Source organism: Leptopilina boulardi, unplaced genomic scaffold (assembly GCF_019393585.1).
Source record: "Leptopilina boulardi isolate dan_hultmark-lab unplaced genomic scaffold, ZJU_Lbou_2.1 LbouV2_114, whole genome shotgun sequence".
Taxonomy (NCBI): domain Eukaryota; kingdom Metazoa; phylum Arthropoda; class Insecta; order Hymenoptera; family Figitidae; genus Leptopilina; species Leptopilina boulardi.
Window position 1 is genome coordinate 61,975 of NW_026137657.1, and position 27,780 is coordinate 89,754.

Genomic DNA, 27,780 nt, shown 5'->3' on the forward strand with positions numbered 1-27,780 from the left:
CTCCAAAATCCACTGCACAAATCAACTGCACAAATGAAAAGTGAGCCATTCATTATTTGTAGACATCTTTCGGGATAAGACTTCAGAAATATTTTCAGAGCGTTTAATTAAAAATTTTTAAAAATTACAAATGGAAGGAATATATCGCAAATTTAATTTATTGCAATTTGTTCGGAATTTGTTTTCTAGTGTAGCTCAGCATCCGCTAAACCAATCAAAAAATGAGCCATACATTTTTTGTTCAGAACTTTTAGACTATTTTTTTGGCGGTATTCCCGAGCGGTTATCTCGCAAATTTTATTGTTCGAAAATTTTTTCCAGGATTTTTTGAGTGTAATTCAGCATCCGCTGGACCAATCAAAAAGTGCCCCATACATTTTTTGTTCGAGACTTTTTGCTCAATTTTTTGGCATTATTCCCAAAACATTATCTCGCGAATTTAATTTTTCGGAAATTTTTCCAAATTTATTTTCTAGTGTAGCTCAGCATCCGCTGGACCAATCTTAAAGTGCGCCATACATTTTTTGTTCAGAACTTTCTTCTAAATACTTTAGCGGTATTCCCGAACGATTATCTCGAATATTTCATTTTATGAAAATTTTTCCGGATTTGTTTTTTAGCATAGCTCAGCATCCGCTGGACCAATTAAAAGTGCCCCATACATTTTTTGTTCGAGACTTTTTGCTCAATTTTTTGGCTTTATTCCCTAGACATTATCTCACGAATTTAATTTTTCGGAAATTTTTCCAAATTTGTTTTCTAGTGAAGCTCAGGATCCGCTGGACCAATCTAAAAGTGCGCCATACATTTTTTGTTCGAGACTCCCGGGTTAAGACTTTGGCGGTATTCCCGACCAATTATCTCGCAAATTTAATTTTTCGAAATTTTTTAAAAAATTTATCTGACTGTAGCTCAGCATCCGCTGGACTAATCAAATAGTGCGCCATACATTTTTTGTTCGAGACTCCCGGGTTAAGACTTTGGCAGCATTCCCGATCAATTATCTCGCAAGTTTAATTTTTCGAAATTTTTTAAAAAATTTATCTGATCGTAGCTCCGCATCCGCTGGACCAATCAAAAAGTGCGCCATACATTTTTTGTTCGAGACTCCCGGGTTAAAAGTTTGGCGCTATTCCCGACCAATTATCTCGCAAATTTAATTTTTCGACATTTTATAAAAAATTTATCTGAGTGTAGCTCAGCATCCGCTGGACCAATCAAAAAGTGCGTCATACATTTTTTGTTCGAGACTCCCGGGTTATGACTTTGGCGGCATTCCCGATCAATTATCTCGCAAATTTAATTTTTTCGAAATTTTTTAAAAAATTTATCTGATTGTAGCGCCGCATCCGCTGGACCAATCAAAAATTGCGCCATACATTTTTTGTTCGAGACTCCCGGGTTAAGACTTTGACAGTGTTCCCGATCAATTATCTCGCAAATTTAATTTTTCGTAATTTTTTAAAAAATTTATCTGATCGTAGCTCCGCATCCGCTGGACCAATCAAAAAGTGCGCCATACATTTTTTGTTCGAGACTCCCGGGTTAAAAGTTTGGCGCTATTCCCGACCAATTATCTGGCAAATTTAATTTTTCGTAATTTTTTAAAAAATTTATCTGAGTGTAGCTCAGCATCCGCTGGACCAATCAAAAATTGCGCCATACATTTTTTGTTCGAGACTCCCGGGTTAAGACTTTGGCAGTATTCCCGACCAATTATCTCGCAACATTATTTTTTCGAAATTTTTCAAAAAATTTATCTGAGTGTGGCTCAGCATCCGCTGGACCAATCAATAAGTGCGCTATACATTTTTTGTTCAAGACTCCCGGGTTAAGACTTTGGCAGTATTCCCGATCAATTATCTCGCAAATTTAATTTTTCGAAATTTTTTAAAAATTTTATCTGAGTGTAGCTCAGCATCCGCTGGACCAATCAAAAACTGCGCCATACATTTTTTGTTCGAGACTCCCGGGTTAAGACTTTGGCAGCATTCCCGATCAATTATCTCCCAAGTTTAATTTTTCGAAGTTTTTTAAAAAATTTATCTGATCGTAGCTCAGCAACCGCTGGACCAATCAAAAAGTGTGCCATACACTTTTTGTTCGAGACTCCCGGGTTAAGACTTTGGCGGCACTCCCGACCAATTATCTCGCAAATTTAATTTTTTCGAAATTTTTTAAAAAATTTATCTGAGTGTAGCTCAGCATCCGCTGGACCAATCAAAAATTGCGCCATACATTTTTTGTTCGACACTCCCGGGTTAAGACTTTGGCAGTATTCCCGACCAATTATCTCGCAACATTATTTTTTCGAAATTTTTTAAAAAATTTATCTGAGCGTGGCTCAGCATCCGCTGGACCAATCAATAAGTGCGTCATACATTTTTTGTTCGAGACTCCCGGGTTATGACTTTGGCGGCATTCCCGATCAATTATCTCGCAAATTTAATTTTTTCGAAATTTTTTAAAAAATTTATCTGATTGTAGCGCCGCATCCGCTGGACCAATCTAAAAGTGCGCCATACATTTTTTGTTTAAGACTCTCGGGTTAAGACTTTGACAGTGTTCCCGATCAATTATCTGGCAAATTTAATTTTTCGTAATTTTTTAAAAAATTTATCTGATCGTAGCTCCGCATCCGCTGGACCAATCAAAAAGTGCGCCATACATTTTTTGTTCGAGACTCCCGGGTTAAAAGTTTGGCGCTATTCCCGACCAATTATCTGGCAAATTTAATTTTTCGTAATTTTTTAAAAAATTTATCTGAGTGTAGCTCAGCATCCGCTGGACCAATCAAAAATTGCGCCATACATTTTTTGTTCGAGACTCCCGGGTTAAGACTTTGGCAGTATTCCCGACCAATTATCTCGCAACATTATTTTTTCGAAATTTTTCAAAAAATTTATCTGAGTGTGGCTCAGCATCCGCTGGACCAATCAATAAGTGCGCTATACATTTTTTGTTCGAGACTCCCGGGTTAAGACTTTGGCAGCATTCCCGATCAATTATCTCCCAAGTTTAATTTTTCGAAGTTTTTTAAAAAATTTATCTGATCGTAGCTCAGCATCCGCTGGACCAATCAAAAAGTGTGCCATACACTTTTTGTTCGAGACTCCCGGGTTAAGACTTTGGCGGCACTCCCGACCAATTATCTCGCAAATTTAATTTTTTCGAAATTTTTTAAAAAATTTATCTGAGTGTAGCTCAGCATCCGCTGGACCAATCAAAAATTGCGCCATACATTTTTTGTTCGAGACTCCCGGGTTAAGACTTTGGCAGTATTCCCGACCAATTATCTCGCAACTTTATTTTTTCGAAATTTTTTAAAAAATTTATCTGAGCGTGGCTCAGCATCCGCTGGACCAATCAAAAATTGCGCCATACATTTTTTGTTCGAGACTCCCGGGTTAAGACTTTGGCAGTATTCCCGACCAATTATCTCGCAAATTTGATTTTTCGAAATTTTTTCTGAGTGTAGCTCAGCATCCGCTGGACCAATCAAAAAGTGGGCCATACATTTTTTGTTCAAGACTCCCGGGATAAGACTTTGGCGGTATTCCCGATCAATTATCTCGCAAAATTATTTTTTCGAAATTTTTTAAAAAATTTATTTGAGTGTAGCTCAGCATCCGCTGGACCAATCTTAAAGTGCGCCATACATTTTTTGTTCAGAACTTTCTTCTAAATACTTTATCGGTATTCCCGAACGATTATCTCGAATATTTCATTTTATGAAAATTTTTCCGGATTTGTTTTTTAGCATAGCTCAGCATCCGCTGGACCAATCAAAAAGTGCCGTAAACATTTTATGTTCGAGACTTTTTCCTCAATTTTTTGGCTTTATTCCCTAGACATAATCTCGCGAATTTAATTTTTCGGAAATTTTTCCAAATTTGTTTTCTATTGTAGCTCAGCATCCGCTGGACCAATCTAAAAGTGCGCCATACATTTTTTGTTCGCTACTTTTTGCTAAAGACTTTGGCGGTATTCCCAAGCGATTATCTCGAATATTTCATTTCATGAAAATTTTTCCGGATTTGTTTTTTAGCATAGCTCAGCATCCGCTGGACCAATCAAAAAGTGCGCCATACATTTTTTGTTCGAAACTTTTTCCGTATTTTATTGGCGGTATTCAGGAAGGATTATCTCGCAAATTTAATTTTTCTAAATTTTTTCCAAATTTGTTTTCTAGTGTATCTCAGCATCCGCTGGACCAATCTAAAAGTGCGCCATACATTTTTTGTTCGGAACTTTTTGACTATTTTTATGGCGGTATTTCCGAACGGTTATCTCGCAAATTTTATTTTTCGAAAATTTTTTCCAGGATTTTTTGAGTGTAGCTCAGCATCCGCTGGACTAATCAAATAGTGCGCCATACATTTTTTGTTCGAGACTCCCGGGTTAAGACTTTGGCAGCATTCCCGATCAATTATCTCGCAAGTTTAATTTTTCGAAATTTTTTAAAAAATTTATCTGATCGTAGCTCCGCATCCGCTGGACCAAGCAAAAAGTGGGCCATACATTTTATGTTCGAGACTCCCGGGTTATGACTTGGGCGGCATTCCCGATCAATTATCTCGCAAACTTAATTTTTTCGAAATTTTTTAAAAAATTTATCTGATTGTAGCGCCGCATCCGCTGGACCAATCAAAAATTGCGCCATACATTTTTTGTTTAAGACTCTCGGGTTAAGACTTTGACGGTGTTCCCGATCAATTATCTGGCAAATTTAATTTTTCGTAATTTTTTAAAAAATTTATCTGAGTGTAGCTCAGCATCCGCTGGACCAATCAAAAATTGCGCCATACATTTTTTGTTTGAGACTCCCGGGTTAAGACTTTGGCAGTATTCCCGATCAATTATCTCGCAAATTTAATTTTTCGAAATTTTTTAAAAAATTTATCTGATCGTAGCTCCGCATCCGCTGGACCAATCAAAAAGTGTGCCATACATTTTTTGTTCGAGACTCCCGGGTTAAGACTTTGGCGGTATTCCCAACCAATTATCTCGCAAACTTAATTTTTTCGAAATTTTTTAAAAAATTTATCTGATTGTAGCGCCGCATCCGCTGGACCAATCAAAAATTGCGCCATACATTTTTTGTTTAAGACTCTCGGGTTAAGACTTTGACGGTGTTCCCGATCAATTATCTGGCAAATTTAATTTTTCGTAATTTTTTAAAAAATTTATCTGAGTGTGGCTCAGCATCCGCTGGACCAATCAATAAGTGCGCTATACATTTTTTGTTCGAGACTCCCGGGTTAAGACTTTGGCAGTATTCCCGATCAATTATCTCGCAAATTTAATTTTTCGAAATTTTTTAAAAATTTTATCTCAGTGTAGCTCAGCATCCGCTGGACCAATCAAAAAGTGGGCCATACATTTTTTGTTCGAGACTCCCGGGTTAAGTCTTTGGCGGTATTCCCGACCAATTATTTCGCAAATTTGATTTTTCGAAATTTTTTCTGAGTGTAGCTCAGCATCCGCTGGACCAAACAAAAATTGCGCCATACATTTTTTGTTCGAGACTCCCGGGTTAAGACTTTGGCAGTATTCCCGACCAATTGTCTCGCAACATTATTTTTTTAAAATTTTTTAATAAATTTATCTGAGTGTAGCTCAGCATCCGCTGGACCAATCTTAAAGTGCGCCATACATTTTTTGTTCAGAACTTTCTTCTAAATACTTTATCGGTATTCCCGAACGATTATCTCGAATATTTCGTTTTATGAAAATTTTTCCGGATTTGTTTTTTAGCATAGCTCAGCATCCGCTGGACCAATCAAAAAGTGCCCTAAACATTTTATGTTCGAGACTTTTTCCTCAATTTTTTGGCTTTATTCCCTAGACATAATCTCGCGAATTTAATTTTTCGGAAATTTTTCCAAATTTGTTTTCTATTGTAGCTCAGCATCCGCTGGACCAATCTAAAAGTGCGCCATACATTTTTTGTTCGCTACTTTTTGCTAAAGACTTTGGCGGTATTCCCAAGCGATTATCTCGAATATTTCATTTCATGAAAATTTTTCCGGATTTGTTTTTTAGCATAGCTCAGCATCCGCTGGACCAATCAAAAAGTGCGCCATACATTTTTTGTTCGAAACTTTTTCCGTATTTTATTGGCGGTATTCCGGAAGGATTATCTCGCAAATTTAATTTTTCTAAATTTTTTCCAAATTTGTTTTCTAGTGTAGCTCAGCATCCGCTGGACCAATCAAAAATTGTGCCATACATTTTTTGTTCGAGACTCCCGGGTTAAGACTTTGGCAGTATTCCCGATCAATTATCTCGCAAATTTAATTTTTCGAAATTTTTTAAAAAATTTATCTGATCGTAGCTCCGCATCCGCTGGACCAAGCAAAAAGTGGGCCATACATTTTATGTTCGAGACTCCCGGGTTAAGACTTTGGCGGTATTCCCAACCAATTATTTCGCAAATTTAATTTTTTCGAAATTTTTTAAAAAATTTATCTGATTGTAGCGCCGCATCCGCTGGACCAATCAAAAATTGCGGCATACATTTTTTGTTTAAGACTCTCGGGTTAAGACTTTGACGGTGTTCCCGATCAATTATCTGGCAAATTTAATTTTTCGTAATTTTTTAAAAAATTTATCTGAGTGTGGCTCAGCATCCGCTGGACCAATCAATAAGTGCGCTATACATTTTTTGTTCGAGACTCCCGGGTTAAGTCTTTGGCGGTATTCCCGACCAATTATTTCGCAAATTTAATTTTTTAAAAAATTTATCTGATTGTAACTCCGCATCCGCTGGATCAATCAAAAAGTGCGCCATACATTTTTTGTTCGAGACTCCCGGGTTAAGACTTTGGCATCACTCCCGACCAATTATCTCGCAAATTTAATTTTTTCGAAATTTTTTATAAATTTATCTGATTGTAGCGCCGCATCCGCTGGACCAATCAAAAATTGCGCCATAAATTTTTTGTTTAAGACTCTCGGGTTAAGACTTTGACGGTGTTCCCGATCAATTATCTGGCAAATTTAATTTTTCGTAATTTTTTAAAAAATTTATCTGAGTGTAGCTCAGCATCCGCTGGACCAAACAAAAATTGCGCCATACATTTTTTGTTCGAGACTCCCGGGTTAAGACTTTGGCAGTATTCCCGACCAATTGTCTCGCAACATTATTTTTTCGAAATTTTTTAATAAATTTATCTGAGTGTAGCTCAGCATCCGCTGGACCAATCAAAAAGTGGGCCATACATTTTTTGTTCAAGACTCCCGGGATAAGACTTTGGCGGTATTCCCGATCAATTATCTCGCAAAATTATTTTTTCGAAATTTTTTAAAAAAATTATTTGAGTGTGGCTCAGCATCCGCTGGACCAATCTTAAAGTGCGCCATACATTTTTTGTTCAGAACTTTCTTCTAAATACTTTATCGGTATTCCCGAACGATTATCTCGAATATTTCATTTTATGAAAATTTTTCCGGATTTGTTTTTTAGCATAGCTCAGCATCCGCTGGACCAATCAAAAATTGCCCTAAACATTTTATGTTCGAGACTTTTTGCTCAATTTTTTGGCTTTATTCCCTAGACATAATCTCGCGAATTTAATTTTTCGGAAATTTTTCCAAATTTGTTTTCTAGTGTAGCTCAGCATCCGCTGGACCAATCTAAGAGTGCGCCATACATATTTTGTTTGGAACTTTTTGACTATTTTTATGGCGGTATTTCCGAACGGTTATCTCGCAAATTTTGTTTTTCGAAAATTTTTTCCAGGATTTTTTGTGTGTAGCTCAGCATCCGCTGGACCAATCAAAAAGTGCCCCATACATTTTTTGTTCGAGACTTTTTGCTCAATTTTTTGGCTTTATTCCCTAGACATTATCTCGCGAATTTAATTTTTCGGAAATTTTTCCAAATTTGTTTTCTAGTGTAGCTCAGCATCCGCTGGACCAATCTAAAAGTGCGCCATACATTTTTTGTTCGCTACTTTTTGCTAAAGACTTTGGCATTATTCCCGAGAGATTATCTCGCAAATTTAATTTTTCTACATTTTTTCCAAATTTGTTTTTTTCTGTAGCTCAGCATCCGCTGGACCAATCTAAAAGTGCGCCATACATTTTTTGTTCGGAACTTTTTGACTATTTTTATGGCGGTATTTCCGAACGGTTATCTCGCAAATTTTATTTTTCGAAAATTTTTTGCAGGATTTTTTGAGTGTAGCTCAGCATCCGCTGGTCCAATCTAAAAGTGCGCCGTACATTTTTTGTTCGCTACTTTTTCCCTATTTTATTGGCGGTGTTCCGGAACGATTATCTCGCAAATTTAATTTTTCTAAATTTTTTCCAAATTTGTTTTCTCGTGCAGCTCAGCATCCGCTGGACTAATCAAAAAGTGCGCTATACATTTTTTTCAGACAACTCCTGGGTTAAGACTTTGGAATTATTTTCAGAGTGTTTAATTTAAAATTTTTAAAAATGACAAGTTTCATTTTGAACTAGCTCAGCGTCCGTTGTACCAATTAAAAAGTGCGGTATACATTTTTGGTAGACAATTTCCGTTTAAGATTTTAATGATATTCCGGAGGGATTATCTCGCAAATTATATTTTTCGAATTTTTTTCCGATCTTAATTTGAGTGTAGCTCAGCATCCGCTGGACCAATAAAAAAGTGCCCGATACAATAATAATCTATTATTTTTAGAAAATATTTTATTACAATATGTTAATTACGGTTTATGGATCTCTTCTTTTGTATGTCTTTTCTTAAAGGGGATGTTGCCAATCAATTGTTGTATAACTAACAAAAGAAGATTTTTATAAAAGTTGTTTATTTTTCTCATTCTTCTTTTAATCACTCCATTTATTTGCGTTTCGTATCTTTTTCCACTTGAGCGATCTGTGATTCCTAATAATAAATTAGGTAAAAGATTTTGCTTAAAAAAAGGAAAAAATTTATCAGAATATCACAAATTCTGTGTGAACTAAAAATATGTTTTCTAATTAGGGCTTGTAGAATATTTATGTTTCTACAACTATTTAATTTTACATGAAAAAAACAAAAAAAGATTTATTAATTCTAAAAAAAACCTACATTTTTATTTTATAATATTTGTTTTTTATGTTCGGATTATATTAAAACGGTGTTACAAATAAATAAAACAAAGTTTTGTTTTTATAGTAATAATGGATTTTTATAAATACAAAGAATTTTTTTTGAAACTGGAACTACATATTTTTCTAAATGAAGATATTAAAAACATTTCTTAAAAGAATGGTTTTGTGGGAGCAATTTTTTTTTTTTAAATGACCATGAACCATTTTATCCTTGCGGTATGTGAGAAGATTCTCTCTCTGTGTGTGAGCGTAAAGTGCACAGACAAAATAAAAATACTTGGCGGCGAGGGTGGCGACGAGAATATAAAGGGGGGGTGGTGGGGCAGTGAGGAGAAGGGAGGGCAATGGGCCATTGGGCCCCACCAAAAAAAGGAGAAAAAGAAAGAAGAGAAACCCAGTCAACTTTTTTTGCTATCCTTGTCAAGCCGCGGGAACTAGACTTGATGTCGCACACACAAACTCGTCGTAAAGCTAAAAAAAACCCGCACCGATTTTGTTGGCCTCTATTTCAAGATTTATTAGTAAAGTTAATTAATAGGCTATCGCTGCTAGTGATCACTAAATTAGCATTCAGCATGCTTTAACCCTAAATTACATTGAGTTTTTATGACCAATTTGATTGAATTTTGAAATTTTGTATTCATATTTATTATACACATCCAAGTTCTGTAATTATTTATAACGGAAAAATCTTGAAATATTTCTATGAATTAATAGCAATAAATTGAGAATTTGAAAATTGTTATTTTAAAATAATATACAAAAATATAACTTAGTAGTTAAAAATAAATTCTTAAACAATAAATTTGTAAAAAATTGTACAAAAATAATAATAATAAAATCAAAACTAGTTTCATTACCTCAGTAAACATTTTTATTAATCAAAATCATTTTGTGTTTGTTGATTTTTGGTGACAGGTCTTAAACTAATATCTCTAGATGTCAATTGTACACTATTGCAATTGAGAGTGAAATCAAGAGCAATATTTAGATTAGAACAACAATTTTCCTTTGGTTTTTCTTCCAATAATTTGGTGATGTCATTTTCCATTGATTTTCTACTTTTCTCAGAATTGGAATTAGCTGATTCTCGTATTTCATCTTCTTCTCTATCGATGAGACCACATTCCGGTTGTCCATGATATTTCATTGCAATGCGAATTGTGTGAGTCACTTCCGGACTTGGATCACGTGGTGTTCTTGTTACTTCGGTTTTTTTGCGTAAAGTAATACGTAAATTCTCCGAAATTTTCGAACAAATACAATCACTGTCATCTTCATCTTCTGAAGTTTCAGTTTGTTCTATTCCTAAAAGAAATAAATAATTTTTTTTTTTAGACAAAATCCTATTTAAATTACAACTAAAAGTGAATTATTATTATTGAGAAGGAAAGTAGAAAATATTTTAAGGAAAAGTAACAGGTTGCCTCTCTATAGGCGTTGAATTGCGCCTGAATTCATGCAACCCAAACAGCATCTGTGTCTGGTAATGAAAGAGTTAGAAGAATATTTTCTACATTAAAAATTTTATTTGTTTTATAATATTTTTTATATGTATTGATTTTTCTAGACAATTTTTTTTTGTGGAAACTAATTGGTTAAAAATTTGAAAATATAAAATAAATTTGCAATTTAAAAAATAATTAACAAAACCATTGTCAGGAAGATTTATTATCTTATTGTTTTTTTTTTTTTGTTTTGAATTTAACTTTTTAGAAAGATGTGTATACCTTTAACGATGTTTCTCGTGCATTTCTCGAGGGTCGCTGGTCTCTTCGTGCACGCCAACAATTTAATACCTTGTTGTTTTCGAGCTTTACGAACTTTCTTAACAGGTTCAACGCTCACAACGCATTTTTCCTTTTCACGTTTCTCATCAGTAACTTGAGTGACTCGTTCCAAAAGTTCTTTATTTCCAATTTCATTATTTTTTTCGACGAAATTTTCATCAATTCTTTTACATGGAACACTTGCATCAATTAATGGCACTGAACTTTCAGGCAATTCCAATGAAATTATTGTTAAAAATGCCTGTCTCTCATTTCTTATTTGGTTAAGCCATGATCTATAACTACTGTAAAATTAAAAATTATTTTAGAATTATATATTTTGGAGAATATAAATTTTTTTTTTTGGCCTAACAACGTCTTACTCCGAGGTGTCTAGGGTAGTCAATTAAATTATTTTAGGTTTAGTCTTGATGCCACACTTAATTTTATCAAATTTGGAGATTAAATTTTTTATAGTTTTCTACATTACCGACCGATTAAAAATTTAACTAGTTAATACAGCGCTGACAGTATTTTAATTTTTTTTTTTTGCAGATTCTATCCTCGATGGCTTGTGGTGTCACGTACTTCAAAGATAAGGGTGAAATTAAAAAAGGACCCAGAATTCTTCATATTCAGACTTTTTAGAACTCGGTCTATTTTTACGGTTAATTTTCACATTTTCTGAATGGAAATTTAACTTGAAAGTAGGGATCTCCGAGGGCTATTTAGTTTGAAAGAAAAATCGCCATGAAGCTGAAAATTCGTTATTAAGGTAAATATTTTAATTTATTGGAGAAAAATTTTATTATATAAAAACTTAAAATTTTTTTTTTCAAAAGAATTATAATTTTCAAAAAAACAAAGACTAATATGATAGAGAACAAGAAAGTTAAATCGAGGTATTTCACGAAGTAATGAGATCTGAAACTGCAATAAACTCGGTAACCTTGCCCGCTTAAGGCTTTGGGGGTCAGCTTTTGAAGTGCAATATATACACCCTAGGTTCAAGGCGCGCATACTTTGGTCTCTACTCTCTCACAACTCAAGAAAAGCGAAGATGAACCGTCGAAGATAATAATATGATTCTCCGATGACTTATAAACGCGCGCTCGTATTTTAATGCACACTTTAATAACGCGATAATGCGCGCACACCGACATTAAATCGGATATATATATACAGTGCTTTTTATTAAGTCGTGCATCTAGCGAACCATTAAATTTTAGTGCATTTAATTGCAGGTTACACTAACGATCATTTCCCCTTGTCAGTAGAAAATTAAAAATTGTTCTATTAATATCATTAATATTTTATAAATATAGAATTAGAATTTTCAATTTAAAGAATTTTATTAAATATAATTATTTTTTAAGACAAAAAAGGAGAAATAATTTTTTCCTATTTTAAAAAAAATGTTTAAACAAAAATTAGTTTTTAACAAAAAAAATATATTAAATATTATTAATTAAATAACAATTGAATAATTTTTTAAAAATCAGATATTTTTAAAATATGAAAGAATATACATTTTTTTAATACCTAGAAGTTCCACGCCCCGAAAAAAAGTAATTATTACTGGTATGACAGGAATGTTTTGTAGGAGGTCCTGTGTGAGGACGATCTCTGGCGCTTTTTGGGTCCTCTAATCTAAGGCGTCTAATGTATAATCCTGGCACCTCATCTACAAAATGTCTTCTTCCGTATGAAGCCACAATGATGAAATTACTCACACTTCATTTATTATTTCATTCGATTTTTATTAACCTTTTAGCTTTTCTCCTGAAAAAATGATTATAATCATTTTGTAAATGTATAAACCCAATAATAATCTCGTTATTGTAAATTAAAGAGAGGAAAAAAAAATTGAAGATGTAAACTTCTTTCACGCTATAACAACCATATCTTCGATCAATTTTAATATCTTATTACAAAAAGATGATGCCGATTTGAAACGATATCTTTGCGTATATACAACTTCAAAATTATTTTTCCATTAATTTAAAATAGAATATTGTGAAACAATGAATAAGAAATGCTTCTGAAATTAAAAATAATTTAATAATTATTATTTTTTCATTAAATAATAATTATTGCAATTTTTCGGAAAAATTTCTTTTAAAATTAATTGTTCTTTTTTTTTACTTATGAAAAAATAATTAAATATTTCTTTTCAAAATTTTTTTTAATGAATTCGTAGTAAAAACCATGGGGCCATCTAATCGACTTAAATTAAAGATCGTATTACAAACGATATCTATTTTATTTGATCTCTATCATTAGAATTCGAGAATATTTTATACACGCGCACTATTCTTTATTGGAATGCTATTTATATTTTAAAGATTAGTAAATCAATGAAGCATAACTCTCAACAGGTTTTTGAAAAAGTATAAAATTTTAAATAAATATATATATATAATGGTACATTGAAAGAAACGTATACCCCCAGAGTGAGATTATGAATAATAGTTTAGTATATATTTTTTTAAAATGCAAAAGCACCGAAAAAATTATACATCAATTTTGGGTAATATGATTAATATTTCTGATTAAAAAAAATTAATTATTTCAGAATATATTAAGATTTTTAAAAAATAGAAATTTAAAAATTTTTTAAAATGTAAAAATTGAATATTTGAATTCTAAACTATCACTACAATAAGTATATATAATGTGGCGTATATACAATATCTGTCGCATGAGAAACAATATACCGTTTCTATTTTTTTATAGTTGCGCGTTGAAATTTCATATTTTCTATAGTTCATCTTCTAAAAATCAAAAATTTCTAAAAATCAGAAATCAATCTCATTGGTGGCTTAAGGCGATATTTAGTTTGTAACTAGTAATTTAATTCTGTATTCCGCGAAAAACGAAAATGGGCGACGATAATTGGCCAAATTGGCAACCCTGCCAATCAATTGCCAAATATCAAGGACCCCGCGTGCCTCGCGGTTCCGGTCTCGCATTTTTGTCATTTTTTTTTTTTTTTTTCTATTTTTGCCAGAACATTACTAACGGGAGCGTATAGTCCCATACACACATACACACACACCACTTTTATTTTGCGAATTCTCTCTCGTTCTAGAATCTTAAAATTTAGAAACGAAATTTCCGGGAAATAAAAACGAGAGATCCAGTTTAAAAATTCTAAACTCCCTTGTTCCAGATTTCATTCTTCTTCTTCTTCTTTCTTTTTTTTTCTCTCTTATTCCAGCGTCCACTCACCTCTGAAAAGAGCTTACGCAACCGATCTGTTTCGATGCTTTGTTCAGATCCACGTGAGAGACTCAATCGACTTTAATTTATTTAATCTCTCCCGACGGCACCACGACCTCGAAAAGAAGCAAAGTTAAAATTACGCTCAAATCCACTTGCTACTTCAGCGAAACAAGCGACTAAATCAGTATTGACATTTCAGCATAATTTTTAATATCTTACAAGCAGCTTTAATTCCAGAAATTTTCTGCTTTATTTTCTAATGCAGATATTGCAGATATAATAATAATTTAAAAATAATTAATTATAAAATTATAAACAAGAGAATAAAACTCACCTTAAATGTTTTAAAAAAATAAAAATGATTAAAAATTTTTGGGGGAAAAAATTGTTTATTAATATATGAGCAGTCACCGGGAAAGAAGTTGAAAGTATACTGGCGTGCATTCAGCACCCTCAACCAAAAGCAACCCCTCGCGGAACTTGTGTTATTATCGAATAACTATGCTTTCTATATACAATTCTGTGTGTGCATGCTAACATAAATATAGTCGTGTTAAACCGATGTAAATAGGTAAAAAAAAATATTTGTATACACTTTCAAAGAATTCTCCTGTATATACACAACATTAAATCTCACTTGAAGGGAATTCTATTTGCAATTATTCAAAACCAGTTGTTATTGCAAAAAAGGTTTTTTCTATATGTATAGCGAAAAAATTCATTTCCAGTGAATTTTTTAAAAATAGAAAACAACTTTTTTCTCTCTAAATCTGAATTAGTACACCGTCCGACAAAATTTAACTTTTTTTTTTGAACCACAAAAAAATCCAACATTTTCGGAAACTAGGACCAAAAAAAAAAATACCCGTGTCTGGCCGTTTTGATAGATCAAGTCGTTTGCGGTTTTTAGGAGTGAAAACAACCCCTAAATGAAAAGTGACAAGATATCTTTTAAAAATTATTAACATTTAATACAACTTGGTATCTGGGGTTTTCGGGGTTACGGATTATTAATCTGGTGTCAGATTTTCAAAAATTCAAAATGGCGGATCCAATATGGCGGTCAAAATTTTAAGATGTTATTAATTTTTTATATCCGCCATTTTGAATTTTGAAAATTTAACATCTGATTCGACATCAGCGACCCCAAAAACCCCTAGATACCAAATTTTATAATAATAATTTATATAATAATTAGTAGTTTCGTACTAGTATTTCTTTACTAAAAATTAGTCAAAACTGTTACTAATTCAATTGATAAACGAAGACGTACTCTTTCATTAGTAGAAAACTACTAATTTACACTGAGAAAAAAATTTAGTGTTTGCAACAAAATTGTTTGGTTAGGCAATTTTGGTTCTTGTAACCAAATTTTGGTTGTATGAAACAAAGTCGTAGAGTTATCTCAACCAATCATTTAGTTAGGCCAACAAAATTATTTGGTTGAACATTTTTTAAATTCCAACCAAAATTTGGTTACGAAAACAAAATAATTTGGTTAACACAACAAAATAGTTTGGTTTGAAAATCTTTCGTTTGTTGTCCTAACCAAAATTTGGTTGCGACGAAACAGAGGTTCGATCTCAGGTGGAAATGAGATTTTTCAAAGTCTACAAATATTTCAATTGGATAAATATAAATTCAATATTAAATTGATAATAAATAAATAGTGAAATAAATAAAAAAGATAAAAAGAAAATAAGATAGAATAAAATTTTTAATTTTACAAAAAAAAACTGTTTGAACAACCAAACATTTTTTTTTTTTGACCTAACAAAAAAAATTTGGTTGAGTTAACCAAACAATTTTGTTATACCAACAAAAAACACTCAACCAAATTTTTTAGTTGACTCAAACAAATAGTTTGGTTGACTCAAACAAATAATTTGGTTGCTTAAATACTAACAAAATTTTTTTGTTAACCCAACCAAATTTTGGTTGCTCTGACTAAACATTTTTCTTAGTGGCAAATTTAGAGAATGTTAAATAAAATATAAATTATTTTTTATTGATCAGTAATATTTTCAAATAAAGAAAAGTCTTTTTTTTTAAGATGAATAATAAATTGAAAATAAAATGTAAAATTAATATGGAGATTTTATTTTTTTTCAATGATAGATTAGCGAGAAGTAAATTTAGTTTTTTTTTCTCATTGTTAGAGTTTATCAAATCGAAAAATATATAGTTTTAATGATAAAGCAAAATTGATATCATGTGATGGAAGGCCAATCGACCCGTTATAGTTCTGCCTCACTATTCGTGTGATAATAATTGTCCGCAAACTAGGTGCTAGTTACTAACTCACTTCGGACCGACTGCTCATATTCTTGTGTACCAGGTACGAAAAGCTCCTCGACCAAACATATCTTTAGAATAACATTTTTGTTCCATATTATCATTATTTTTTCTTTTTTTTAAAATATTTTTAAATATTTTAATACTCTCAATAAATATTAAAAGTACTTTTTTCAAAAAAAAAAAATAAAAATTTTGAATAAGAAAAAAGCGATTTTTAAATATAGGAAAAATGTCATCGAAAACAGTAATAATTATCGAGTTAAGAAATGAATTTCACAGCTCATAAAATCAAGAATATTGCTCGTTGTCACGAGAACTTGTTTTACACAATGAATTTATGATGGAAATTTGCGGGTACTAAATTTCCAAAATAATTTTTCCCAAACAAATCGCGTGTCTTCTACAATGTCTTAACGACTTGTTCAAACGTGATGTAAGTTTATTCACCACGAAACTGTCGCCTAAGACGCTCGGTTTAACCCTCGTTGTGATCGTTAGGATGAGAGAAGTTTAGGTCTTCATATTCATTTGTCAAACTTTTTTTTTTATTTTTTTAGTATTTACTATTTTTAATATTTTTAGTATTTACTACTTTTAGTACTTTTATTTTTTACTATTTGTAGTACTTTTAGTATTACTATTTTTATAATTTTTAGTATTTACTACTTTTAGTACTTACTATTTTTATAATTTTTAGTATTTACTACTTTTAGTACTTTTAGTATTTACTATTTTTAGTACTTTTAGGATTTACTATTTTTAATATTTTTAGTATTTACTACTTTTAGTACATTTAGTATTTACTATTTTTAATATTTTTAGTATTTACTACTTTTAGTACTTTTAGTATTTACTATTTTTATAATTTAGTATTTACTACTTTTAGTACTTTTAGTATTTACTATTTTTAATATTTTTAGTATTTACTACTTTTAGTACTTTTAGTATTTACTACTTTTAGTACTTTTAGTATTTTTAGTATTTACTACTTTTAGTATTTACTATTTGTAGTACTTTTAGTATTTACTACTTTCAGTACTTTTAGTATTTACTACTTTTAGTACTTTTAGTATTTACTATTTGTAGTACTTTTAGTATTTACTATTTTTAATATTTTTAGTATTTACTACTTTTAGTACTTTTAGTATTTACTATTTGTAGTACTTTTAGTATTTACTATTTTTAATATTTTTAGTATTTACTACTTTTAGTACTTTTAGTATTTACTATTTTTAGTACTTTTAGTATTTACTGTTTTTAATATTTTTAGTATTTACTACTTTTAGTATTTTTAGTATTTACTATTTTTAGTACTTTTAGTATTTACTATTTTTAATATTTAAAAAAAATTTAGTACCTTTTTTTACTATTTACTATTTTAATAAAAAATACATTTCTTTCACAAATTATAAATAAAAATAATGGGGAAAAAAAAATATTTTCTGAAAATTTATTATATATTAGTAATTTCATTATTTATGGTAAACGAAGTTGGTCCATTATTCCACTTACACACATATATATACATATATACGAACCTTGTAAATTACGTCAGCTTATGGCACTTATTAGAGAGAAGGAACCCCCACGTGGGTGATGGAGCTCTGAAATTACGATCTCTTTCCCCCTTCTTCACGCATGTAATATCTTCCTTCCTTTTTCCTCACCACAAAAACCAGTATTTTCTCTTACTTTTTTATTTAATGGCTCATAAAGTAACAGTTGTTATTTGCTTGCAAAGTGAATTGCTTTCTGTCATTTGTTTCATTCCCTATAGGATTATAGTAATTACAACATATTACAAAAAAAAAATAATTTTCTTTTCAATTTATTTGGATTTTATAAAAATTTTATTTTTAAAATTAAATTTTCTTTCGAAACTTTAAAGAATACTTAAAGATCAGTGAAATAACTTGAAATGCGATTAGGCTTGTGCAAAAGTTGTAAATCAAGGGACTAAAATTCGAGGCCTTTGATCTCTTTTCCCTCTCCTCTTCTTCTGTCGCAAAAAGTCTCAAATGGCCAAAGGTATATAGGCTTGGCACAAAGAACTTGCAAGCTCGCCACCCCTATTGCGAACAAAATCGTGAGTTACATTTTCAATTCAGTGATACTATACATTCCAATCGTGTTTTAACTTTCCTTGAATTCGGAAATTTGAAAAAAAAAAAAAAAAAAATTAGTAAATACTAATCTTAATTCTAATTTACAGTCCCCAAATACAATAGAAACTATTTAAGCCTAAAAGTTTAATTCTAAATGTTGAAACTTATGTTTAATTTTATGTTTGCGCGTAAATTTAAATTAAATTTCTCCACGGAATTAAATTAAATTTAATTCTAAATTTAAATTCAAATTCCTTACTCTCTAAATCTTAAATGGAGAATAAATTTAAAGAAAAATTTAATTAAACAGAAATTGAATATATTTTTTATTGAAATCGGAAAGGGAAAAAAAATAGTAGTTTTTTTTTTTTGAAGTCTTATGGTTGGTCAGGAAACAAGGCAAAAGTTGTCACTCAAATGTAACACACACACACACTAGAAAGAAGTCTCTCCATTTCCTAAGCTCACCTAATTCCCCATGTTTCCCCTTCGGGAACCATTATGTCGATCTCTCTAGAAAAAAAAAGAAATGACTAGTGGAATATACTTTAAGAGTGAAAGGCAACTAACGACCACTAAATATATTTATTGTTAGGGTAGGTTATATGCATCTGAAGAAGGGAGAAACCTAATTCATATAGTTAGAAACCTTAAAAGATTCTATCTCACTTGACCATGACAAATTTCACATTTCCACGGTTATCATAAATGTTGTGTAACAGAAAAAAAAATAAATCCTACCTGTGTATTTTAATTATAAATCAAAATTTCCGAAAAATAATTATTGTCAAAAATTTTGGGTATTAAAAAGTAATTTTTAGAAAAGAACTATAATTTAACAGAAGGAATTAGAAATATTATTATTCACTGAGAAAAATGTTTAGTCAGAGCAACCAAAAATTGGTTGGGCCAACAAAAAAATTTTGTTGGTATTTAAGCAATCACACTATTTGTTTCAGTCAACCAAAAAATTTGGTTGAGTATTTTTAGTTGGCATAACAAAAATGTTTGGTTAGCTCAACCAAATTTTTTTTATTAGGTCAACAAAAATGTTTGGTTGATCAAACAAACAGTTTTTTTTTGTTTTTAAGTTATGAGCTGAGAGGGAATCAAATTATTTGGTTGTCGCAACCAAATTTTAGTTAGAACAACAAACGATCATTTGGTTTTTTAGACCAAACTATTTTGTTGTGTTAACCAAATTATTTTGTTTTCGTAATCAAATTTTGGTTGGAATCTAAAAATGTTCAACTAAATAATTTTGTTGGCCTAACCAAATGTTTGATTGAGATAACTCTACGACTTTGTTTCAGACAACCAAAATTTGGTTACAAGAACCAAAATTGCCTAACCAAAGTATTTTGTTGTTTTAACCAAATTATTTTATTGTAACCAAATTTTGGTTGGAATTTAAAAATGTTTAACCAAATAATTTTGTTGGCCTAACCAAATGTTTGGTTGAGATAACTTTGACTTTGTTTCAGCCAACCAAAATTTTGTTACAAGAACCAAAATTGCCTAACCAAACAATTTTGTTTTGACTGAATTTTTTTTCTCAGTGTTATTATTATAAAAAATCGTAGAAAAGAGGAAAATTTAAAAAATTAAAAAACTAATTTTTTTTATGCTCGAGGTGCCAATTATAAAATGGGATTTTCAGTCTCCTTGGTCAAATTCTTTTTTATTTCTTTTTCATTTTTGGGTATTTTACGCGAAACTTATCCTTTACAATAACGATTAAAGGGCGCGAGCACATCATTGTGGATCGCATGACTCGATCTAATTATCTACAATTGCCGGAAACACTATATATATATGCCAAGCTTCTAAACACGCATATAGATATATATAGTACTTACTAAAATTTGTAAAAAAGTATTTCTTACAAATTTTTTTGAATGGCATAAATCCATAAATCTAACTTTTGATTTTTGTTGCGTGTTTCGCGTGTATATAATAATAACTGAAAACAATTATATGATTAAGAAATGGAATTATGATTGTTGTTGAAAAATTTGTTACTAATTATATATATACCTTTGAAGAACTTTTGAAAACAAAGTTTTTCTTTAACTTATTTTTTATTTAAAAAAAAGAAAATTATTTTTTTTTGAATAATCGCTTACTTGACTATTATTGTTTGAGTTTATTAATTATTTGACTCAATTTCTACTAAAAGTAAATAAATATTAAATTTCATAAAAGTATTTTTAAATCGTGGAAAAATTTTTTTATAAAAAATTCTAATTAGAAAAATTTAAAATACAAAATTTAATAAAAAATAATTATTTACTAATGAATTAAGAACGTTTTACCAAATTTTAACTGAAAAATAAATATAAATTTGAAAATACTTTTATAAAAACTTGATATTTATTTTCTTTTCGTACATTATAAGAGCCAAGAAAATTTTCGCACGTTCGTATAAATCAATATTATATCTGAATTTCGCTACGATGAGAAAAAAATTTACTTGTTTGAGATATTAAATAATAAAGAGAGAAAAATACAAACAAAAGAAAGAAAAAAAGAAACAAAAAAAAAATTGACCTTATAAAAATTTTTTATACAAAGTTATGAATTAAAAACAAAAAAAAATTTTCGACCTAAAATTTATGTTTTTACTTTGAGGGAAGTTTGTTAAATTGGGTTATTCGTATATAATATAGTAAAAGGAATAACTAACCGTGCCCAATGTAAAGTCAATTAAGGAGTAAAGAAAAATGAGATGATTTTAGATGAGGAGGAGGGAAAAATAAAGATCATAATCAATCCTAGAAAAAAAAAAAAAATAGGGGGATGAAAAAAAAATCTCTGCTATATAGGAAGTTTGGAGTTGGCCAATGGTGGCGCTCTCTAGCGATGTTGTCTCCAATCAATACTCACGTGTATGAGGGTCGAGCAAGAGCCGTATTTTCGAGATAGGGATTAGGGTGCGGCGTCCGTGGTCAGGGAGAAGGAAGGGGTGAGGGAGAGGGGGGGATGTTGAGACTATATATATATATATATGAGGGTGAAATTCCCAACTGGAAGGGGTAAGAGGGTCGATGCAGCGCTGGACCAAGGTCCACTCTCACTTACCTCCCGCGCGCGCGGAAGGGAAAAGAGAAGGGAAGGAGAAAATTTGAGATAAGGACAGAGAGCAATGAATCCTGGTGGGTGGATGGTTTGGGGCGAAAAGGGGTTGAAGGGCAAAGGGATGAAATGTGTGAGTGAGACAGAGGAAATGGAGAGAAAGAGAGAGTGAGTACAACAGTGAGAGCGAATTGAGAGCGAGAGTGAGAGCACTCCCAGGAAACCAAGGGGTGAGAATTCCAAAGGGTTCTCTCCTCTCTTTGGAGAAAGTGAACGTGATGGTTCTCATTTTCTCAAGATTCAATGTTTGGCAATTAATTTTCTTTTTTTTAAATATCTTCGAGAAAAAAAAACCACTTGACTAGTGTTTACAATTTTTACTCATATACTAATATTTTCATCTTGACACCATATTTATTTTATTTAGAATTCGAAAAAAATTTTAATTTCCGTTTTAAGTGAATTTAAAAAATTCCTAACGATACTAGCGCTCTTGCGGGGAAACTGTTGCAACTCAGGTGAGAGATGAATTATTACAAATGGCGGATGTGTGAATTTAGTAAATTTAAAAAAAAAGCATGCGTTTTGTGTTTAGCAGACGAAAAGACAGAAAGTGGGGCTTCTTATATTACATCATGGTTTCTATTAAGGTGGTTTAATCCACATAACCTCAAATTGTACATTAAAAAAAAGGAATTTGATTCAAATAATCGGTCACTTGATATAAATATAAAAATAATCAATGTAAAATATTATCAAACAAAATTAATTTCTCTTATAATTCGAAAATTTATTTTTGCGATTATGTTATATGAACCTCCTTGAAAGGTTAATGTTGCCTTTTTCTTAAAAAAAAAAAAAAGCTGTAAAATCTTGTTTGCAAAATAATTGACATTGTAAAGTTAATTATTTCGAAAAATATATATGCAGTTTATTTTCTACTTGACGAATGGTAGTAAATTTTTTTTTTTTATTTTTAGAAGGAAAACACTTATTTCTAAAGAACATCAGTTGTCGATAAGGTATATACTTTTAGTGGAAAAATGTTAAATGAGCATGCAATTATCCTGTTCGCGCCAACCTTGGTAACTGATGATTTTTCGCGCTTTTGAAAAGAAAACATATATCTCCGAATTTTTTCCCATATATTTCCATTATTACTTTGTAACACGCAACAATAATGATAATAATATGCCCATTTCTTAAAATATCACTATTCCATTTTTTACTTTTTCCAATTGTTTTTTTTCAACGTAAAAAGAATTTAAAAATTTTCATTTTTTTTTACACAAATTTTAAAAATGAAAAAAAAATAGTAATATAATAATAATAATAATAATAATAATAATAAATAGAAATAATTTATATAAGGATAAAAAAGGCGAATTTCTTATTTTATTTTTTTATTTCAGAAACGAATTTCTTTGTGCGAAGGCAAAATTCTGGCAAAATACACGAACGTCCCTTAGCGTCGTCGTCGTCGTCGTAGTAGTGTGGAGAATGGGAAAATGGAAAAAAGAGGAGAATGCAAATGGACCGACTGGGTGAGTTTTTCCAGTGTGTCTTTGTATGGATTTGCGTATACGTTTATGTGTGCTCGAGTGTATAAAGTATCGCATGGACATGCATACATTTATACCATTTGCGCGTACATGAAAACGTATTTTGAGAAAGTATGGAGTCGTCCTCTTATTCGCGTGAGGCACTACTAAAATTGACCGTCTAGCACAGTGACTCTCAACTTTCTCAATAAGAATTTCTTTTTTTAAAATATGTTTTTTGTTAAAATCGATTTTTTTAAATAATTTTTTTTTTCTTTATGGAAAATAATTTATTAATTATTTTCTTAATACTCTTTTGCAATGTATTGCAACTTTTTTTTTTTTTTTTATTTAAATTTTCTTTAGTTTAAGATTTTCACAGAAAATTAAAAGGCATTAAAATAAGCGGCAACACTTATTATTTTAATCCATTTTGGTATTAAAATAAGCAAAATTGGATTAAAATAATAAGCGTTGCAGCTTATTTTAATGCCTTTTAATTTTCTGTGTTATTTATTTTTTTGACGATTTTGTTTATTTGAAAAAATATAAAAAAAAATTGTAAATAGATTATGGATAGGCGAAATAAGTGATACGAACAGACGTACGATCAGACGTGTAGCAGTAGCTCGGCGCAAGGGATATAGTACCGTTTATGTCAGACGCGATGGGGTAAAAGTTCGCGAACAAAGTTTTAAAGTTGGAAAATTTTTTTCAAAATCTGTTTTTAAAAATTTTTTTTAAAATGTTTTTTTAATATCTCTTTTTAAAAAATGCATCGTCTCATTTAAATTTAAGAGATTATTTTAAAGATCTACTTAAAGTACATACGTCATACATGAGGAGTATGAATTTTAGGTCAGTTTTCCGCTTATTGAGTTGAAATTTTCCTGTAGGTTCATCAACATCAAAGTGAAAATACACACATGTGTTATAACATGCAAGGTGGAAATTAGAAAGTCAGTGAGTGCATTCTTCCATATCAAAAGAATATGTAAGGGGTTCTGGTATACATATTTGCGGCAAAAAAAAAAAAGAAAAAAAAACTGAGGGTGATTTTGAAAAAAAAAAAAAGGGTGGGTGCGTATTGAAGGGGTCTCTCTTGTATTACGATATGGAGAAGAGAGTTTCGGAACACAATGTCCGGCATGGTCCAGTCGTCGGAGATGTGCGAGTATTGATCTAGCTTTGCTTCTCCGCCGCTTCCTTTTGCTTCCTCCGACCCTCCATGAACACCCCTATATATACGTGTTTCTGGGAGTTGAGCAAAGAGGGTTCCTCGATGTGGTGTATGGAGCAAAGGAGGGTTGGTGAGTCCAAAGTCCAGCATTCCGAGCTGCCCCAGAACCGTTCACTCTCGCTCTTCTCTCTCTCTCTCTTCCTTCCTCGCTCTCATCCTCCTCTTTTACCTCCTTCGTCATTCTCCCTCCCTTTATATTCCTGGCTTCACCTCTTATATGTTAGATAGGCGCAAGGGGTGCTCAGCTGCTTCAAAATCTTAATCACACAAAATCATCAAAAAAAAAACCAATTTTTAGTTTCAAATTTTTATACATACTCTCTAAATTTGCTCCCAGAAAACTTTTTTTTAAAACAAGTGTTTCTTTTGATATATAAAAAAAAGTTTTCTTTAATTTAAAGAAAATTTATTTGATTTAAAAAGAAAATTTTGTTTAGTGTAAAGAAATAGTTATTCAATTTCAAAGTTTTATTTAGAATAAAAAAAAAATTTCTATAAATGAAAATAAATTTTCTTTAAATTAAGAAAATATTTCTTTGACCCTACATCCAGAGAAATAATATTTTATTTAAACCAAATATAATATATTTGAGCTAAATAAACTATATTTTTCTCATAGCCAATTTGGTCTATATTTATTTTGAGTAAATGAAAAATTTTATTTGAATCAAATAAAAATTTAGTTGAAACAAATATTTATTTGGCTCTGAGACAAATATATCATTTCTCTATATATAAAAAAAAATAATTCATAAACTAATTCAAATTTAGAGAAAAAGTGCAAAAAAAATGGATTTCGTATAGACATTAACAAAGAAAAAAGAATTTGTTTCACACACACGACACTGAAAAATGGTCAAAAGATAAGTTCACTATGTTGGATTCGGATAAATCCGCTATTAAGTCACAAATCCACGTTTTAGAGTGCTATAAGATTAGTATTAATTTATAGAGTTTATGTGTTAGACAAATGTTTTCAGAAAAAATTAAATTATTATTTTAATTATTTTTATACTAAACAAATGATATTTAATGAAAATAATATTTCAGAACGAAAAAAAATTACTAACATTTATAAATAAATAATAAAAGGATGAGTTCTTTTTATTATTTTATTCTTATATATACCTTATCTTATTAAGACCTTCTATTCGCGAAATAGGGAGAAAGACAAATGAGAAGAAATCGAGAACCTACCCCACAAAACCATCAGTCATCACTTTTGTCCTTCTTTTATCCATCGCGCGTGAACCTAACATAAGAAATTCTAGTGTGATCTTTTTTTCCTCTCATGTTAAAAAATTTATTATTAATTTAATTTCAATATTTTATTCCTTACTGAAATTTTTTTTTTCTTTGCAATCAAAGAATACACAGAAAATTAAAAGGCATTAAAATCAGCTGCAACACTTATTATTTTAATCCCAATTTTGCTAATTTTAATACCAAAATGGATTTAAATTAAAAAATGGATTAAAATAATAAGCGTAGCAGCTTATTTTAATTATAATTTTGTTTCTATTTTACAATTAAAGATTAATTATATACACAGAAAAAAAATTGTTGATTCAAATAATCGATATTACTTAACTGGAAAAAAAGTATCGATGATTCAAAAAAATCAATTTACTTGTTTTTGCCATTTTTTTTTTTTTTTAATGAAAATTATTTTTTTTTATTTTCCAATTAAAAGTGATTTTAGATAAAAAAAAAAAAAAAATAATAACATGAGTTGGAAAATTACTTAACACTTGTCTGCGAGTTTATAGACCCTTTAAACTGAAATGAATGAACGGCATTTGGAGGGAGGTTGACTTTTGTAGTGATAGTACTATATATACATACACATAGTCCTTGAAGAAGGTCTTGAAGTAGAATGTGCAGGATTAAGATAATAGTCTCGGGAGGGCTGCGAAGGAGATGGAGAGAGTTGCGAAGGCAAAAACGAGAACGATATGATGTGGGTCAAAGTCGCAGGGACTGGGGCTCCTCTCTTCGCTGATCTTAGGACCGAAGACCTCGTATTACGTATATACTTTTTCCTATATACTTACTACCATATTTTTACATCCCTCCTTCTTTTATTTTTATATGGATCGATAGAAGTATTATTCGACTTTTATATTTACAAAAAAAAAATAAAATCCAATTTCATTTTATAAAATAGAATTTTTTTTCTTATTTTATAAAATAAAATTTTTTAAAAATATAAATAATTAACAAATTATTATTTTCTCTTGAAATCTCAATATTTCAATTAAATTTACATAAATATTCAATCAGAATACATTTATTTAAAATTGTCATATTCATTGGAATTAATTTAAGAAAACCGCAAGAAATCGATAAATTGAAACTGGATTTTGATTTTAATCTTTTGTGAAAAAAATTAAAAAAAAAAATTTCCTAGATAGCGCTTGATCTATTCGTTCAAGTTGAAGTTACTCGTAAATCTTGTCCAATAATTTTTTTTCCAATCGTGCGTGTATAATAATTTTCAGCGCTTTTTTTTGTATATATAGATTCTTCTCACTAAAATTCCTTGGATACGGGTGGCCATAGCAATCGAGACAATCGTAAAGCAGACTATGAACTTGACTAATTAATCTGGCATTTCGAAAGTTGCAGAGAGAGAGAGAGAGAGAGAGAGAGAGAAAGAAAGAGCAACTAACCTATAGCTTATTTTCTTAAATGTATGTAAAAATTGTCTATAAATATAGGTTGAAAATGTATACGTGTGTATAAGCGATGAATCGGATGCTCGCGAGCGCGCAGCATAAATTAAATTAGCATAATTTCGGCCTTTCCAACAACAAAGTAAACCGAATGCTGCGACCACGCGTGTAAATTTAAGAGGATTGACATTCAATTTCGCAAACCGAGCAAAGCCGATACCTTTATTTCACTTCCGCGAATTGGTTTCTTACGAATAAGTTTTAATTCGTATTTTTCGTGTTCTTTTGCGGATTTCTTTGAAGGATTTAAATGAGGAGTTAAAATAATGAACCTTCCGTAAATCACGAGTAGACCATATATATATTTTATTATCAAACAATTGATTTCTTCATTTTATTCCCAAAAAAGAATATGTAAATTAATTCATATAGACAAAATCAAAATCAGCTAATAAAAAAGCTACTTTTTTTCCGTCTGGAAAATTCCCATTATGAAATTTAAATTAAACCATAACCTTAGATTTAAAAACATGAGCTGATAAAAAAAGAAGAATGAAAAAATAACTCATGTAAATATGTGTTATTATTTATTTTCTTTTTTTTCAAAAAAAAACAAAAAAATGAAATAAAAGAAGCGCCAGAAGAAAAGGGAAAGTGTTTGTTTTAGAGAGTTCTTCTAAAAGTGACATTCTATCCCGCTGCGTGAAATTAACTCATGTTTAAAGCCTCTTCTGATGCCGACAGCACAAAGAAAAAGAATTTCTTAGC

The 27,780-nt window shown here is 30.6% G+C and overlaps 1 protein-coding gene across 1 annotated transcript; it reads right to left on the reverse strand.

The window, feature by feature from the left end:
- Window positions 1-9,956: 9,956 nt before the first annotated feature.
- On the reverse strand, window positions 9,957-18,981 carry LOC127282823 (uncharacterized). Its single transcript, XM_051307339.1, has 4 exons — window positions 18,950-18,981; window positions 12,396-12,587; window positions 10,815-11,158; window positions 9,957-10,392 (listed from the first exon to the last, which is right to left on the reverse strand). The coding sequence occupies exons 1-4, from the start codon at window positions 18,979-18,981 to the stop codon at window positions 9,962-9,964; spliced, it is 999 nt and encodes a 332-aa protein (XP_051163296.1). The 3' UTR covers window positions 9,957-9,961.
- Between the last annotated feature and the right edge of the window lie 8,799 nt (window positions 18,982-27,780).

What these genes read in the sequence shown, in the direction of transcription:
- LOC127282823 (XM_051307339.1), bottom strand. Translation starts at nt 18,981, where the DNA reads ATGGTTCCCGAAGGGGAAACATGGGGAATTAG. An exon ending in GGGGAAACATGGGGAATTAG is followed by an intron (nt 12,588 to 18,949) that starts GTGAGCTTAGGA and finishes TAATAAATGAAG; the next exon opens with TGTGAGTAATTTCATCATTG. An exon ending in CACGAGAAACATCGTTAAAG is followed by an intron (nt 10,393 to 10,814) that starts GTATACACATCT and finishes TATTTCTTTTAG; the next exon opens with GAATAGAACAAACTGAAACT.